At 45.9% G+C, this 15,801-nt stretch overlaps 1 protein-coding gene across 3 annotated transcripts in view; it reads left to right on the forward strand.

Annotated features, from left to right (window-relative positions):
- Positions 1-15,801, forward strand: part of TAF3 (TATA-box binding protein associated factor 3) — a 159,796-nt gene that overhangs the window by 130,904 nt on the left and 13,091 nt on the right. For all 3 annotated transcript variants that reach the window (XM_039369504.1, XM_039369505.1, XM_039369506.1), the window contains one exon: positions 15,032-15,296. In XM_039369504.1, the coding sequence (XP_039225438.1) occupies positions 15,032-15,296 (265 nt within the window). The remainder of the gene's footprint in view (positions 1-15,031; positions 15,297-15,801) is intronic.

Raw genomic sequence — 15,801 nt, forward strand, 5'->3', positions numbered from 1 at the left:
TTGCACGTGACAATTGAAACCAGCTTTGGATTGTTCTCTTCAGCGGTTATAGAGAGCAGGATGAGGTAGCGAGAACAGGCAGATTTTTTAAAAAAAAAAATGTCGTGGTTTTATAATGTATCCCCAGGATCAGATAAAGCATTAAAATACGAAACCTAAGGCGAGTGCCAAGCTGCAGATTTTGAAATCTTAATAGCTGTTGGCTTTGAGCTTTAGCTTCCTTTGACCGAAATGAAATTTCCTTAACCGAGGTGTGAGGGTCAGCCACAAACTCACTAATTGCTCAGAAATGTATATGCTGTCATGTTTGGGACAGCTGAGGGGGAGGGAAGCCAAACTTAAGTGATTTACGACTGTTATTGGCCACCCATCTTGCAGCCCACTCTCCCATGGTCACATGATTAAAATTAAGACTCCTATTTATGACGGTTGCAGCGTTCCCGGGGTCAGGTGACCCCCTTTTGCGACCTTCTGACAGGCAAAGCCAGGGGTAGGCAACCTTGGCCCCCTCATGATTTGTGGACTTCAACTCCCAGAAGTCCTCAGCCAGCATGGGGGAACTATGGCCCCTTCATGACTCGTGGACTTCAACTCCCAGAATTCCTGAGCCAGCATGAGGGAAACTTTGGCCCCTTCATGACTCGTGGACTTCAACTCCCAGAATTCCTCAGCCAGCATGGGGGAACTATGGCCCCCTCATGACTCGTGGATTTCAACTCCAAGAATTTCTTAGCCAGCATGGGGGAACTGTGGCCCCCTCATGACTCGTGGACTTCAACTCCCAGAATTCCTGAGCCAGCATGGCTCAGCTTGGAGACCTCTCCCTTTCCCCTCAGCATGGCTGGCTCAGGAATTCTGGGAGTTGAAGTCCACGGAGTCACAAAAAAAGCCAAGGTTGCCTACCCCTGGGCAAAGGCAATGGGGAAGCCAACCGTGTTGCTGCAGGGATTCACTGAACAGTTGTGGCAAGGAAGGTCGTAAAATGGGGGCAAACTCCCTGAACAACTGCCTCACTTAGCCACTGAAATTTTGGGCTCCGTTGTGGTCGTAAGTCGAGGACTCCCTGTATGCAGGCACCCTACGATGGGTCAGCTCCATTTCTGGAAGGCCCAGCTGACAATGCCAGCCCATCTGGAGAGACCAGCCCGCGAGCGGCTATTATTTGCCAGAATGAGTTGGTGATGTTTATTTCTTCTCCTGTTGATTCAATTAATATGCCGCCCCGTGTCGCCGTTGCAGCAACTCTGGGAGCCTTACGAAACTGATGAAAGGATAAGAAAGATAATAAAAAACCGATTAAAATTAAGATTAGCTAAAGACTGAAAACCAAGAGGACAGGCGACCTGGGGGTGGAGATAGCAAGAGCACTTAGACTTATGCACTGCTCCATCGTGCTTTGCAGCCCTCTCTAAGCAGCTTACAGAGTCAGCCTCTGTTGTCCCCCCCCCCCCAACAATCTGAGTCCTCGTTTTACTCACCTCAGAAGGATGGAAGGCTGAGTCAACCTGGAGCTACTCAGGATCGAACTGCTGGCAGTGGGCAGAGTTAGCCTGAAGTACAGCATTCTAGCCACTGTGCCAACGTGGCTCGCTTCTTCCTTCCTTTTCTTCCTTCCCTTCCTGCTTTCCTTCTTTTCCTTCCTTCCCTTCCTTCTTTCCTTTCCTTCCTTCCTTCCCTTCCCTTCCTTCCTTTCCTTTCCTTCCTTTCCTTCCTTTTCTTCCTTCCTTCCCTTCCTTCCCTTCTTCCCTTCCATCCCTTCCTTGCTTCCTTCCTTCCTTCCTTCCTTCCTTTCCTTCTTCCCTCTCTCCCTCCCTTCCAATTTAGCAATAGCACTTAGACATCTTTGGCAGATGGGGACCCAAATTTGGCCTCTTCCACTGAAGAAAGTGGGGCTGGCAGCACTAGCAGAGCTAGTCTTCGATGTACAACCACAATTGAAGCCAACATTGCTGCTTTTAAGTGAGACATTCATTAAGTGAGTTTCCCCCCCCCCTTCCCATTTTACAATCTTTCTTGGCTCAGTTGTTACGTGGCTCCCTGCAGTTGATCAGTTAGCAACCCGGTCATTCAGCAAATCTGGTGTTCCCCCAGGTCTCAAAAGGGGATCCCGTGATCGTAGGACAAGGGCAACGGTCATAACTATGAACCGGTTGCCAAGCGTCTGAATTTTGATCCCGTGATCAAAAGGCCGTAACTGCGAAAAATGGTCATAAGTCACTTTCTTTCAGGGCCGTTGTGACTTTGAACGGTCACTAAATGAACTGTCGTGAGTCGAGGACTAACTGTAGAAAGAGCATAGGAGATCTTCTGGTCCAACCCCTGCTCAAGCAGGAGACCCTACTCCAGGGGTCCTCAACCTTGGCCACTTTTTGTGGACTTCAACTCCCAGAATTCCTCAGCCAGGAATTCTGGGAGTTGAAGTCCACAAGTCTTAAAGTGGCCAAGGTTGAGGACCCCTGGCCTACGCCATGCTAAGAAGATGGCATTGGGTGTGAGATCTCCAGGCACAACTAGCCTCTTTTTCTACCTAGTGCTTAGAACAGGGGTCTTCAGACTCGGCCCTTTTATGACTTGTGGACTTCAACTCCCAGAATTCCTCAGCCAGGCAATTCCCAGAATTTTGCAAGCGGCTGTGAAACACGCAGTTGGCAATGCTGGCTGGGGGATTCTGGGAGTTGAAGTCCAGCCAGCTTAAAGGTACTAAAGTTGAGACCCTGGGCTAATTCCCCCTGCGGAGCTCAAAAATCCTTTTTATTCGTTGCTCACTTTACTCCAGTGGTTCTCAACCTTTTTAATGCTGCGACCCCCCCAATCGATCGTAAGTCAAGGACTACTCAACCGGTCGTAAGTCGAGGACTATTCAACTGGTGCAGCACCGTTTGCAGAATGGGACTTTTGGCGGGCTCAGCAGGGCAGAGACAGCCTGGACAATTCCAATTGGCTTTTGAAAGCCAATAGAATTAGACTCTATTCAAGAGAGTCTATTCTATTGGCTTTCAAAAGCCAATAGAATAAAAGGGAGTAGCACCGCTAAGGAAAAGGGGAAAAAAATGGCGGACTGCTATGTTTGGTGACCCCCGTGAAATGGTCGTTCGACCCCAAATGGGGTCCCAACCCACAGGTTGAGAACCACTGCTTTACTCCAAGAATCATACAACTTACAGCAGGGGTCCTCAACCTTGGCAACTTTTAAGACTTGTGGACTCGTGGACTTGAACACCCAGAATTCCTCAGCCAGCAAAGAATGAACGGTGTGCGTAGTATTTGGCTTTGCTGGCTGAGGAATTCTGGGAGTTGAAGTCCACAAGTCTTAAAGCCTGCCCTACACCATTCCAGACAAACGGCTATCCAGTCTCTTCTTAAAAACCTCCAGCCAGGGAGCATCCCACAACTTCTGGAGGCAAGACGTTCCCTCCTTAATTTTAGGTTGATCTCTCTTTAGGGCTGGGGCGAGACAGCTCCCCAGACACCCCAGACCAACCAGCAGGCCCTGACAAGCAGCGCTCAAACAGGTGTTGCTGTTTGCTCTAACCACCAAACACAGTCACCGGAACATTAGCAAATTCTACAGTCGTTCTTTGGATTGCAAAACGCCAAAGACTACGGACACCGTTCGTTCTTGCTTGCCAACAGAGCTGCAGACTTATTCCTTGGTTGTCATGTCCGGCAGCCTTCGCAGCTTCCCCCCCCCTCCCCGACTTTCCCCTATTTAATTTAATTTAATTTAATTTATTTTTGGCCAGAAAAGTCTGCAAGGTGCCTTCCTCTCCCTTGCCCCGTTCTCTTTTCATTTTAATAAGGTGAGTTGCTTTCGCCAGCCAGGAGGAGATTGAAATCAAATGAGCTGCATCCAGAAGATAGGGAATTAGTTCCCATCTTGGGGGTGTGCTCAACCTCAGAGGCGAGCGTGTTGCAGCTTGTGCGGCTTGCAAGCCAACGCAACCCAAGTAACTTACCTACTCCACTGCAATACGGTGACTGGCAGAACATGTTTGGCGTTATCTACTCTAGGAAGGTGAGCTTGGGAGAGCTGTACGGAGTAGAAACTTCCAAAGCTAAAATAGGTGACTTTTTTTTTTAATCGAATTTAAATTCAATTCAATTTTTTTAAAAAAATAAAAGTTGTATTGTGCTCAGTTTCTTGGGGGGGTGGGAAGCACTCTTGGGATTTTCTGTGCCATGAGGAATCGTGTTTTAATTGCAGAACTAGAGGCCACTTAGTTAAAATTACAACTGTAGACAGGGTGGGGAACGTTAGGCAACTTCTCCAGTTTTCCCATTGTTAAATAGAAATAAATGAGGATCACATGATCCTCTCCTGAATAAGGCTGAATAAAGGGCCCATGTATGAAAAGTGTGCCAAGCTTATGTGTGAACATAGAATTACCCTCAACGTGCAAAGGGTGGTTCGTAAAGAGCAGGGGTCTTCCAACTTGGCCCTTTTATGACTTGTGGACTTCAACTCCCAGAATTCCTCAGCCAACCTCCATTTTGTTCGTTAGATTTAAGACAGGGGTCTTCCAACTTGGCCTTTTTATGACTTGTGGACTTCAACTCCCAGAATTCCTCAGCCAGGCACGCTGAGTTCCTTGTCTACACGTAGGTTTTCATCACATCCATTCGTTGTAAGCTCTTTGGTTGTGGGTCGTTTTGGAAACATTTGTATGAACGTGGCAGTTTGACAAATTACTTACAGCCACAATTGAGCCCCAAATTTCTATTGGTAAGCGAGACAGATGCTAAGTGAATTTTGCCCCATTTTACAATCTTGCTTGCCACAGGATGGAAACTAATCAAGGAGAGAAACAACCTAGAACTAACTTCCTGACAGTTAGAACAATTAACCAGTGAAACAACTTGCCTCCAGAAGTGGTGAATGCTCCAACACTGGAAGTTTTAAAGAAGAGACTGGACAGCCATTTGTCTGAAATGGTATACGGTTTCCTGCCTGAGCAGAGGGTTGGGCTAGATGACCTCCAAGGTCCCTTCCAACTTTATTATTATTATTATTATTATTATTATTATTATCATTCATCGCACAGTCAGCCAGATGTTCAGACTGGATTTGGCATTTTATCTACCTATCGAGTCCTTACCCAGGACCTGGGATAGGCAGATGTGGATGTTTGATGGTATTACAGATATTGTCACAGGATGGAAGCAGTTCCTAGTAAGGCCTCCTTTTGCAATTGACTAATGGCGAATTTGTCAATGCCAATGGTGTTCAAGTGGTGCTCCAGTTGTTTTGGGATTGCACCCAAGGAGCCTATGACTATTGGTACTACCCTTGCTTGCTTTTGCCACAGTCTTTCTATCTCTATTTGTAGGTCTTTGTATTTTGTTATCTTCTCCAGTTCTTTCTCATCTATTCTGCTGTATTATTATTATTGTTAAATGAAGGTTGCCAAGGTTGAGGACCGCTGCTATAGGTTGTGTGATTCTTGGAGGAAAGTGAGCAACGAATACAAAGGATTTTTGAGATCCGTAGGGAGAATGAACCCAGGCTCTCAACTTCAGTACCTTTAAGCTGGCTGGACTTCAACTCCCAGAATCCCCCAGCCGGCATTGCCAATTGCGTGTTTCACAGCCGGTTGCAAAATTCTGGGAATTGCCATTGCAAAATGCCTGGGAAAAGGTCTAGAGATTCTAGACTAGAGCAGTGTTTCTCAACCTTAGCAACTTTTAAGCTGGGTGGACTTTAATTCCCAGAATTCCCCAGCCAGCATAGCTGGCTGGGGAATTCTGGGAGTTGAAGTCCACACCCCTCAAAGGTTTCTGAGGTTGAGCAACACTGCTTTACCCATTCTCACGTCTCTTGGAAAGGGAGTGGTGCATGGTGCCTTTTTAAGTTTATGTGGTTGCAGGATTCATCCCGAGCATGGCTCCGAGGGTTTTCTCACAGACTCCCTTCTTCTTTATGGGGTGGCAATTTTGGTTGGGAGGGGAAAAAAAAGAACCCTTAATTTATTTTTTATCTCTTAATGAAAGGTATAATCCTAGTTTTTTTAAAAAAAGAAAAGAAAAAAACCACTGCCAGGCAAAGCAACCTGTGGAGAAATTAATCTGTGATCTTACTGCTTTGAGCGGAATCGGTCGTGGGACTGGTAACATTTATTTAAAAAAAAAAAAGATTGTCGTTTTTGAGGGATTCCCATGCTCACTTCTGCTGGTGAAGGAAGAAAAAAATGGCCTGATTCTGTGTTGGGAAAGAACACTCTTGATTTTAGGCATATTTTTTGAAAGAGAGAAGAATCTCTTTCTGACACCGGCTATGGATGCTGACATTCAGTTTTGCTGAGGGACTTATTTTTTAAAACACCAGTAGTCCTCGACTCACAACAGTCTCATTTAGTGACTCTCCAAAGTTACCACAACAGCACTGAAAAAGGGGACTTATGACCATTGCAGCACCCTCCCCCCAGTGGTGAGATTGAAATACTTGAACAACCAGTTCTCTTATTGGATGTAGGCCTGGGCCTCCGAGGCCTAGAACGGACTTCGGAAGTGGCATCCACGTACTTCCGGTAGGCTGTTCTAGGCCTGGGAGGCCTCCGATGCCTAGAACGGACTTCCGGAAGTGGCATCCACGTACTTCCGGTAGGCTGTTCTAGGCCTCGGAGGCCTCCGAGGCCTAGAATGGACTTCCGGAAGTGGCATCCACACGATTCCGGTAGGCTGTTCTAGGCCTGGGAGGCCTCCTCCAAGGCCTAGAATGGACTTCCGGAAGTGGCATCCACGCACTTCCGTTGGGCCCTTCTAGGTCTGGGAGGCCTCTTCCTGACCTCCGAGGCCTAGACTGGACTTCTGGAAGCAGTGTACATTCAGCCGGTTCTCCGAACTCACCAAAATTTAGTTACCGGTTCTGCCAAACCGATGCAAACCAGCTGAATCCCACCACTTCCTCCCCCCCCCCATGGTCACGTCATCAAAATTCAAATGCTCGGCAATTGGTTCATATTTATGACCGTTACTGTGTCCCAAGGTCATGTGATGCCTTTTTGCAACTTTCTGACAAGCCAAGTCCATAGGGCAGCAAGATTCACTTAACAACTGGGTTATTAACTTAACAATTGCATTGTGGCAAGAAAAGTCATAAAATGAGGGCAAACTCACTTAACAACTATCTCGCTTAGCCACATAAAATTTGGGCTCCATTGTGGTCATAAGTCGAGGACTACCTATAGAATGGCTTCTTCCTTAGTATAGCGTTCCTTCCTTAACTATCTATCTTATTTTTATTTTATTTTTTAACATTCAGGCTTTTAACATTTTACATTGTCGCTTTTATCATGTTAAAAGCCACCTAGCGAACATTTCAATATATTGTTGCAGATACAGGGTTGAGGGGTGAGTTTTTTAATAGGTTTTTATTATAGGCTGGGTTTTTTTTTCAATGTCGTAAGCCACCTGGTCCCAAAGGTGCTTTTTTTTTTTTTTTCTCCAAAAAGGGAATTGGACTTTCTTTGTTTTTGCTTGAAGATATTTCGCTTCTCATCCAAGAAGCTTTTATTAGTTGATTTTATTATTTTATTTTGTGTTTTATTTTATTATTTTATATTTCATTTATTTTATTATTAGCTTATTTATTTTATTATTTTATTTTATTTTATATTTTGTATATTTTATATGTTTTTATTTATTTAATTACTACTTGGTTTTTATTGCCTTGTTTTATTATTTTTTAAAAGCCAGGATCCAAAAATCATGTTTCAAACTTGCTTATTTCCTAGTCGGATTAGCCCTACGCGAAGTTGTTAGCCTACTTACAGTAGATCCAGTGACGTCTCCATTGACTGACAAAAAGATTCTTGAGAGTCCCTTGGATTGCAAGGAGATCCAATCAGTTGATCCTAAAAAAAATCAACCCCTGGCTGTTCTTTGGAAGGACGGAGACTGAAGCTGAAGCTCAAATACTTTGGCCACCAAATGAGAAGAGGGGATTCTTTGGAGAAGACCCCGACATTGGGAAAGATGGAAGGCAAAACGAGAAGGAGGACAGCAGAGGAGGAGATGGTTAGATTGTGTCATCCACACAATGAACCTGAATCTGGGCAAACTCTGGGAGACAGCACAGGACAATGGGGCCTGGGGTGCTGTGGTGCATGGGGTTGCAAAGAATCAGACACAACTTAGCAACTGAAGAACAACAACAACAACAACTCTCCATGGTGTCAAATGTAGACTTTTCCCAGCCTTCTCTGCAAGACCCAGACGATGAACCTGAGAACTTTGGCCTGGAGACATGTACCTAAATTTAGCACCAAGCTGTAACCATCCCTCAGCTTGTTTCCAGATCATGGGTTCCAATTACCTCTGAAGCCAGTTCTAACAAGAACTCATAATAAAGATGCAGTCTTATTTTCTGCAAAAGGCAAGAGTCCACCTCAAATGACACTTTCTTTCCTTCCAAAGCCTAATTATGTGAGGCCACCACTATTACCGTGATTTAAAGTTAAAGGGCGAGAATCTGAATCTTGGGTTTAGTCCAAAGTATTGTTTTATTTCTACTACTTGATATATTGAAATCGTGTTAGCCTTTTCCTAGGCAAAGCCACAAGGCCTTTGGACAGTTCCAAGCCTCTGACATACATCCAATAGCATGGTTTTGCAATAATAATAATAATAATAATAATAATACTGACTGTGCAATGATCCAAAATAATAATAGTAGTAGTAGTAAAGTTGGAAGGGACCTTGGAGGTCATCTAGTCCAATCCCCTGCTCAGGCAGGAAACCCTATACCATTTTGGACAAATTATTTTGGGTGGCTTCGCACGGTGGTTTATTAAATAGCAAATCCTAAACCAGATTTAAGAATCCCCTCCTTTTGTAGAAGTTAGGAAGCTGTCTTATTCTAGAATGAAGGTATAACAGGCTTACGATCAAATTTTCTGTTGCTAAACAAGACGGTTGTCAAATGCGCTTTGCTCCATTTTACAACTTTTCTTGCCACAGTTGTTAAATTAGTAAAATGGTTGTTAAGTGAATCTGATTGTCAATGGTGGCACAGTGGTTAGAATGAAGTACTATTTCTCCTGGGAATACTTAAAAAGAAATTTTGACAGGAAAATAAGATATTTGATTCTACATATATTAACTGCGGCAAGAATTGCATTCACGCAATACTGGAATGAACGCAATATACCACCAGAAGGATTGATCATTCAGAAGATATATGAATGTGCCGAAATGGATAAACTCAACTCTAGAATTAAAAGAAAAAGATGATTCGGAATTTTATGCGGTTTGGGAAAAATGGTATACATGGATAGACAATAGAAACAAAAATTGGAAATATACATAAGGCTATTGTGGGTTAGATATTGAATGTACATAGTATATATATTGTATAGAACAGTGATGGCGAACCTTTTAGAGACCGAGTGCCCAAACTGCAACCCAAAACCCACTTATGCATCGTCAGGTGCCGAGTGGGTGGGGCCCATTGGGTGGGTGTGGCCCACTAGGTGGGTATGGCCCATTGGGTGGGCATGGCTGCGGTGGTAACGGAAGACTGGGTGGGACTAAAAAGTTCACTCAATCAATTCCAACTTTACAAGATCTTTTTTTTTCCCGCGAGAAGTTGAAATTGACTGATTGATTGGAACTTTACTGCCTAAGCAGGGGGTTGGACTAGATGACCTCCAAGGTCCCTTCCAACTTTACTATTATTATTATAGATAGGACAGGACATTATTTTAATCCACCATAGAGTATGTATATATTCAGGAGAAGAAGACTGTATCTCTAAGGCTGCTTGGCAGGTGTCATCTTGCTGTGTCTTGTTGTGAAAGTCTTCAGTGTGGCAATTTCCCAATGACTTTATCTCCCTGCGGCTCGTAATTTGTTTATTTTTTGACCTAAGTTTGTAAATTAGTCTTGAAGTTCATCTACACAAGGAAAGACTAGAGCAACATTCAGTATTAAACAGGGTCGCTCTGCAAGGGAGAGGTGGGCGGTCTCCGGATTCGGCGTATAAACAAACAGAAATAATTAAAATGATTTGACTTTGATTTATCTACTGAGCATCGCCACTTATCATCGCCTGCCTTCCGATGGGGTGATAAGGTCTACCACCCCTCTTGAAAATTACCCCATCGCATCCCAGTGGCGCAAGGCAGGTCGGTTTCTGCATCTACTCCTGGAGAACATGATTAGCTGAAGGGAGTGGTGGCTAGATTGTGGATGTGATACCTGAGATAACTAGGCCACATGTTCTAAATAAACATTTCAAATACAGCCTATCAGTCACTCCTTCTCATGGAGATGTGAGGAGATGAGATGATGGATGCTTAAGATTAGAGAACGGGAGCAGGACAAAGATGGAAAACAATACAGGTAGTCCTCGGCTGATGGTAACAGTTGAGCCCAAAATTTCTGCTGCTAAATGAAACCTTTGTGAAGAACAGTTTGCCTCCTTCGTGACTCTTCCTGCCACAGTTGTTAAGTGAAGCACTGCAGCTGTTAAGTTACTAACAAGCTTGTTAATGTGAATCTGGCTTCCCCCCTATTGACTTTGCTTGTCATAAGGTCACAGAAGGGGATCACTGCAACAGCATCACCTCGAATTGGAAACCACCCAGGGGGGGCAATTGAAAGCTATCTTCCATTCATTCCCCCTCCTTAATCCGCACTCGGTAATAAGCTTCCCTTAAGTCCAGTTTTGTAAAGATGTTTGTTGCCTGCTTTGTGCGTTGAAAGAGTAGGTGTTAAGAAACTCCTGGCCAACCAGGGAGGAGGGGGGGGTCAAGCAGGGAACTAGCCTTGAGTCCTTGTGCAGCCGCAAAAGGCATAATTCTTATCAAGCTCCATGGAACCTTATCTGTTTTTGTTCTGGGGAGATTCGTGTCATATAGGGCAGGGCTTTTCAACCAGTGGTACGGGTACCACCTCTGGTACATTGGCACCTGGCAGATGGTACGCGAACATCCTAGAAAAGTGGTAGCAGGGGAGGGGAATGAGCTGAACTGGTGGCACCACCGCACAAGCCTGAGCGAGAGATGGCTGCAGCTGCAGGGCTGTCAGAGCTCAGCGGAAGCGCCAGGATCAGTGCTGCTTTCCAGCTGATCGGCGCTTCGGGACTGTCAGGGATCAGTGGAAACGGCAGGATCAGCGCCAGTGCTGATCCTGGTGCTTCTGCTGAGCCCTGAAAAAGCAGCTATCAGCTGGAAAGCAGCACTGATCTGGCACTTCTGCTGAGCCCAGAAGCGCCGATCAGCTGGAATGTTGCAGCATCTCCAGGATCTTGTGATCTACATTCAGATGCTTGGCAACTGATTCATATTTATGACGGTCACAGTGTCCCAGGGTCATGTGAAGTGACCAAAACCTGCTGTAACCACCCAGCAGACGGGGGGGGGGGGAATAAAAACCAAACACACCCCACCCCCGCTGCCAATCCTCAACAGAAATGCTCACAATGAAAACCTCGGACAGGAGGAAAAGCGCCGCCAGGCGGGCAGGCAGGTGTCTTGCTGGGCTGTGGCTGGGGAGTACTTTTTTCAGTGCCATTGTAAGTTTAAACAGTCACTAAGCAAACTGTTGTAAGTCGAGGATTACCTGTACTTTATCATTTTTTTCCTTTTTGTTTTTTTTTTTTGGTCATCAAGTTTTTGACACCTTGCTAGGTGACTGGTGGCACTCGGATGTTGCCATATCCTAAAAGTGGTACAATGGGTGAAAAGATTGAAAAGCCCTGATATAGGTAATACACAATAAAGTTTGTTGACTTGGACCTTGCGCCTGACAATAGAAAGATTCACATTTGATGGGTCGGAAGCAAAGTATACCATTAGGGTTTTTGTTGTTGTCGTTTTTTTGCTCTGGGACTCAGGGATTGCGCTGAGAACATAATTACCCTTACTAGCATTCAGCCATCTGAAATCCTGTATAATAAGAACACTTATTTCATGATGGGTTGATCATGACTTAGCATGTACCAGGTATTTTGTATTTTATGTGCTTCCCAAAAAAAAAAACACCGTGCTTCAGACTTGGTTTGTTGTGGTGTTTGCCCTGATCGCCCATTCTTCAAGCTTGCTGCACTTTTAATCGCACAAGCGCACAACCATCATAGGGGGGCTGTCGGGGCAGGCTTGCCAACCGGAACCAGTTGTGGTGCTGAAGTTTCCCTTCTCATCTTTTAGCGAAAGTCTTTTATTACTTTTTTTTAATAGGCATTTTTCTGTCGATTCCCCCTGAGAACAAATGTTGGCTTTTCAGGAGATTGTCCTTGCTCCTACCGAAGGGTTTTTTTTTTTTTTGAGTGTTTCCTCCCTTTTTAAAAGCTTAACAGAATAACTGCAGAATAACAAGGGACCTCGGAGGTCATCTAGTCCAACCCCCTGCTCAGGCAGGAGACCCTGCACCATTTCAGACCAATGGCTCTCCAATCTCTTCTTGCTTGTTTTGTCTTTTGGGGAATCTGCACTTGAGGAGCAGCGCTGACTAATTGCTGAAACGACGGCTCTGAACACCTTCCTGTCTTTCTTAAGTTGGTCCTGAATAGTTCTTTCCATTCCCAAGCTAAGGTTGTGCTATGTAGGCAAACTCAATCAAGATGCTAATTAGATAATCACAGAAAAATAAAAGTTTCCTAATCCGTGAACCAGCTTCCATTCTTGTCTTCTCTGTTGGAGCGTCTTTAAGATTCTCCCTTTTTGATATGCTGAAGGTACCGTCCCCTATAAACAAAGTTCACTTGCAGTCTGGAAGTATATGTAGTCCTTGTTTAGTGACATTCAAAGTTACAGCGGCACTGGAAAAAAAAGTGACTTACGGCTCTTTTTCATACTTAACGACCATTGCAGCATCTCCGTGATCAAAATTCAGACGCTTGGCGACTGGTTCACAATTAATGGGTTCACTTAACAATTGTTTTACTAACTTCACAACTGCAGTGATTCACGTAACGATTTTGAGGATGTAAAATGGGACAAAATTTACTTTTAACTGTCTGGCTTAGCGACAGAAATTTTGGGCTAAATCGAGGATTACCTGTATAACCCTTTACCTTTGGTTTTTCCAAAGCATTCTTCTGTTCTCCAAAAATGTTGGTTCTACAACCCTCAAAAGTCCTTTTTTTTTTCCCCTTTTCCTTTTCCCCTTGCCAAATTAGCTGATTTCTTTTGCACACATTGGACCTAACTGTTGGGATCTGCTTGTTCCACTCTTAATAGATTCCCTGCTGGTAGCCAGGTGCTCTGCCCTGTTTATATATTACAACGCAGCTCTGCTTTATATTATAAAGAAGGTAGCAATTAATAGTTGCATGCCACGTATAATATATCTACTACATAATATTGTTTATCCTAATTAAGGGTTATTACTTTCATCATCCTCAGAGTAAAACAATAACACAGAGTTTGCATTTTTAAATAATAGCAAATACTGGTGGCTCAGGTTTTAGATTTTTGGCAGTGGTTGCTCTCCGAGCTAAACAGTAAGCCTCGGAGAACAGAGTTTGCATATCCAGGATCCAGAATATCCAATTGAAAAAAAAAATAGACTAGAGCAGTGGTTCTCAAACTTTTTAATGCCGCGACCCCCCAACCTGTCATAAGTCGGGGACTACTCAACCGGTCGTAAGTCGAGGACTACCCAGCCAGTCGTAAGTCAAGGACTACCCAACTGGTCGTAAGTCGAGAACTTTCCCTGCCCTGGAGTGCTGCGCATGCGTGGTGCCGCCCCCTGCGCCGGCCAAGGCGTAGCTGGCAAGGGGCAGCGATGGCGCAGGGTGACCACTGGCTGGGCCACCAGCTGGCCCAGCCCAAGGGAGGTAAGGCACCCGCCGGGCCCCACGCACGCCAGCAACCCTCCCTGTGCCCACCGGCCTCCCACCCCTGGTCCTCTTTTCCTTACATTTTTAGTAGTTGCTCAGCAGGGAGGGGTGGAAACTTCCAGACAGCTCACCTTCGCTGCAGACAACTTGCAGCACCGTTTGCAGAATGGGACTTTTGGCGGGCTCAGCAGGGCAGAGACAGCCTGGACAATTCCTATTGGCTTTTGAAAGCCAATAGAATTAGACTCTATTCAAGAGAGTTTCTATTGGCTTTCAAAAGCCAATAGAATAAAAGGGAGTAGCACAGCTAAGGAAAAGGGGGGAAAATGGCGGACTGCGTTGTTTGGCGACCCCCTGAAATGGTCGCGGCCCACAGGTTGAGAACCGCTAGACTAGAGCATAATGATTCTGTTGACCATTCTTCCCAGCCTTTGTTCATATGAAACTTAGAAAAACTTAACCTGGGAAATTATCGAAAGCACCGCCTGTACAATCCCAGGGCAGTCGTTAATGAGAATTTTGCCCCGTTTTACGATTTTCCTTGCCACGGCTGTTAAATGAATCACTGCGGTTGTCCAGTTAGTGACAGGGTTGCTAAGTGAATCCGGCTCACTGAGCAACAGACATTTTGGGCTCGGTTGTGGTCGAAAGTCAAGGACTGCCTATATTAGAATTTTGATGTCGTTTTTGTTTCTCTTCCATAATTCTTTCTGACGCTGGGACAAACCATTGATGCTACTTTTGTCCTTTGCAAACAGAATTACGTCTTTTGCTCCACTTAACTGGGCATCTTTTTGGTTAATTGAATGAATCGTCTAATGCAGTGGTGGCGAACCTATGGCACACGTGCCAGAGGTGGCACTCGGAGTCCTCTCTGTGGGCACACGTGCCATCGCCCCAGCCCCATCTCCCCCGTGGCCCCTTCCTCACCAGCAGCCCCCCTGGAGGACAGTCGACCCTGGACGTGGCCCACGCAGAGCAGCGCAGCCAAGCACATGGCAGCCAGGCAGCAGGGGCAAGATTTCGCCCTGTCGCGCACAGATGATGCTGCAGGGTGCGGGTGGGGGGCGTGGCCACCATGGTGCTGCAGGGCCACCTGGGCGATCTGCTGCAGCGGGCCATAGTGGCAGCGAGTGGCCCTGCGGGTGGGCGGGGGCAGACCGGGCGGTGGGGCGGTTTTGGGGCACTCAGTCTCTAAAAGGTTCGCCATCACTGGTCTAATGCTATGTCAACTCTTTCTTTGTCCCACAGTGTCATCAGCAAAGTGGTGTCCACGACGGAGCCTAAGCCGTTACCTCTCCTGGTTCGACCTAAAACGCCCCCGCCGCCGCCATCTCCCGCACCAGCTCCCGTCCACGTCACCCCTCCACCTCCTCCTCCTTCGACGGTTCCTCCTGTGCCCCCAGCTGCCATGGCTCCAGCTCTGATTCCACCTTCTTCCCCAGCACCGTCTGCCATGGGAAGCTCTAAAGTCCCTGTTCGAAGCGTTGTGACAGAGACCGTCAGTAATTACGTGGTAGGTGGCTTAATGTGTTTCATGGAGAACATGTCGTCATCCCACCTTCTGGGGTTCCTTCAATGCTTTTATTAGACCCTTAACAGCACGGGAAGCCCTGGGGAGACAATCGTTTCAGTGCAATAAATGGTAAAGGTTTCCCTGTCCGGGTGTGTCCGGCTTTAGGACATGGTGCTCAACTCTTGTTTCTTAGCCAAGGGAGCCACCATTGTCCGAAGACATTTTCTGTGATCATGTGGCCGCCCAAAGCACACAGAACACTTGTTACCTTCCCACCAAAGTGGTACCTATTTATCTACTCACATTGTCATGCTTTTGAACTTCTAGGTGGGCAGGAGCTGGAGCTAGGAACGGGAGCTCACCTATTGCATGGTGCTTGGGTCTCAAACCCCGGCTAGCAGCTTTCCAGCTGACAAGCTCACTTTCTTTAACTGCTGAGCCATCACACCTCTCTTAAGTGCAGGCAAACTCTGCCCACAGCCTGGAGTCCGATCCAGACGGGTTT

Source organism: Crotalus tigris, unplaced genomic scaffold (genome assembly GCF_016545835.1).
Source record: "Crotalus tigris isolate CLP2741 ecotype Arizona unplaced genomic scaffold, ASM1654583v1 scf7180000021160.8983255:1529534, whole genome shotgun sequence".
In the NCBI taxonomy this organism is placed as follows: Eukaryota; Metazoa; Chordata; class Lepidosauria; order Squamata; family Viperidae; genus Crotalus; species Crotalus tigris.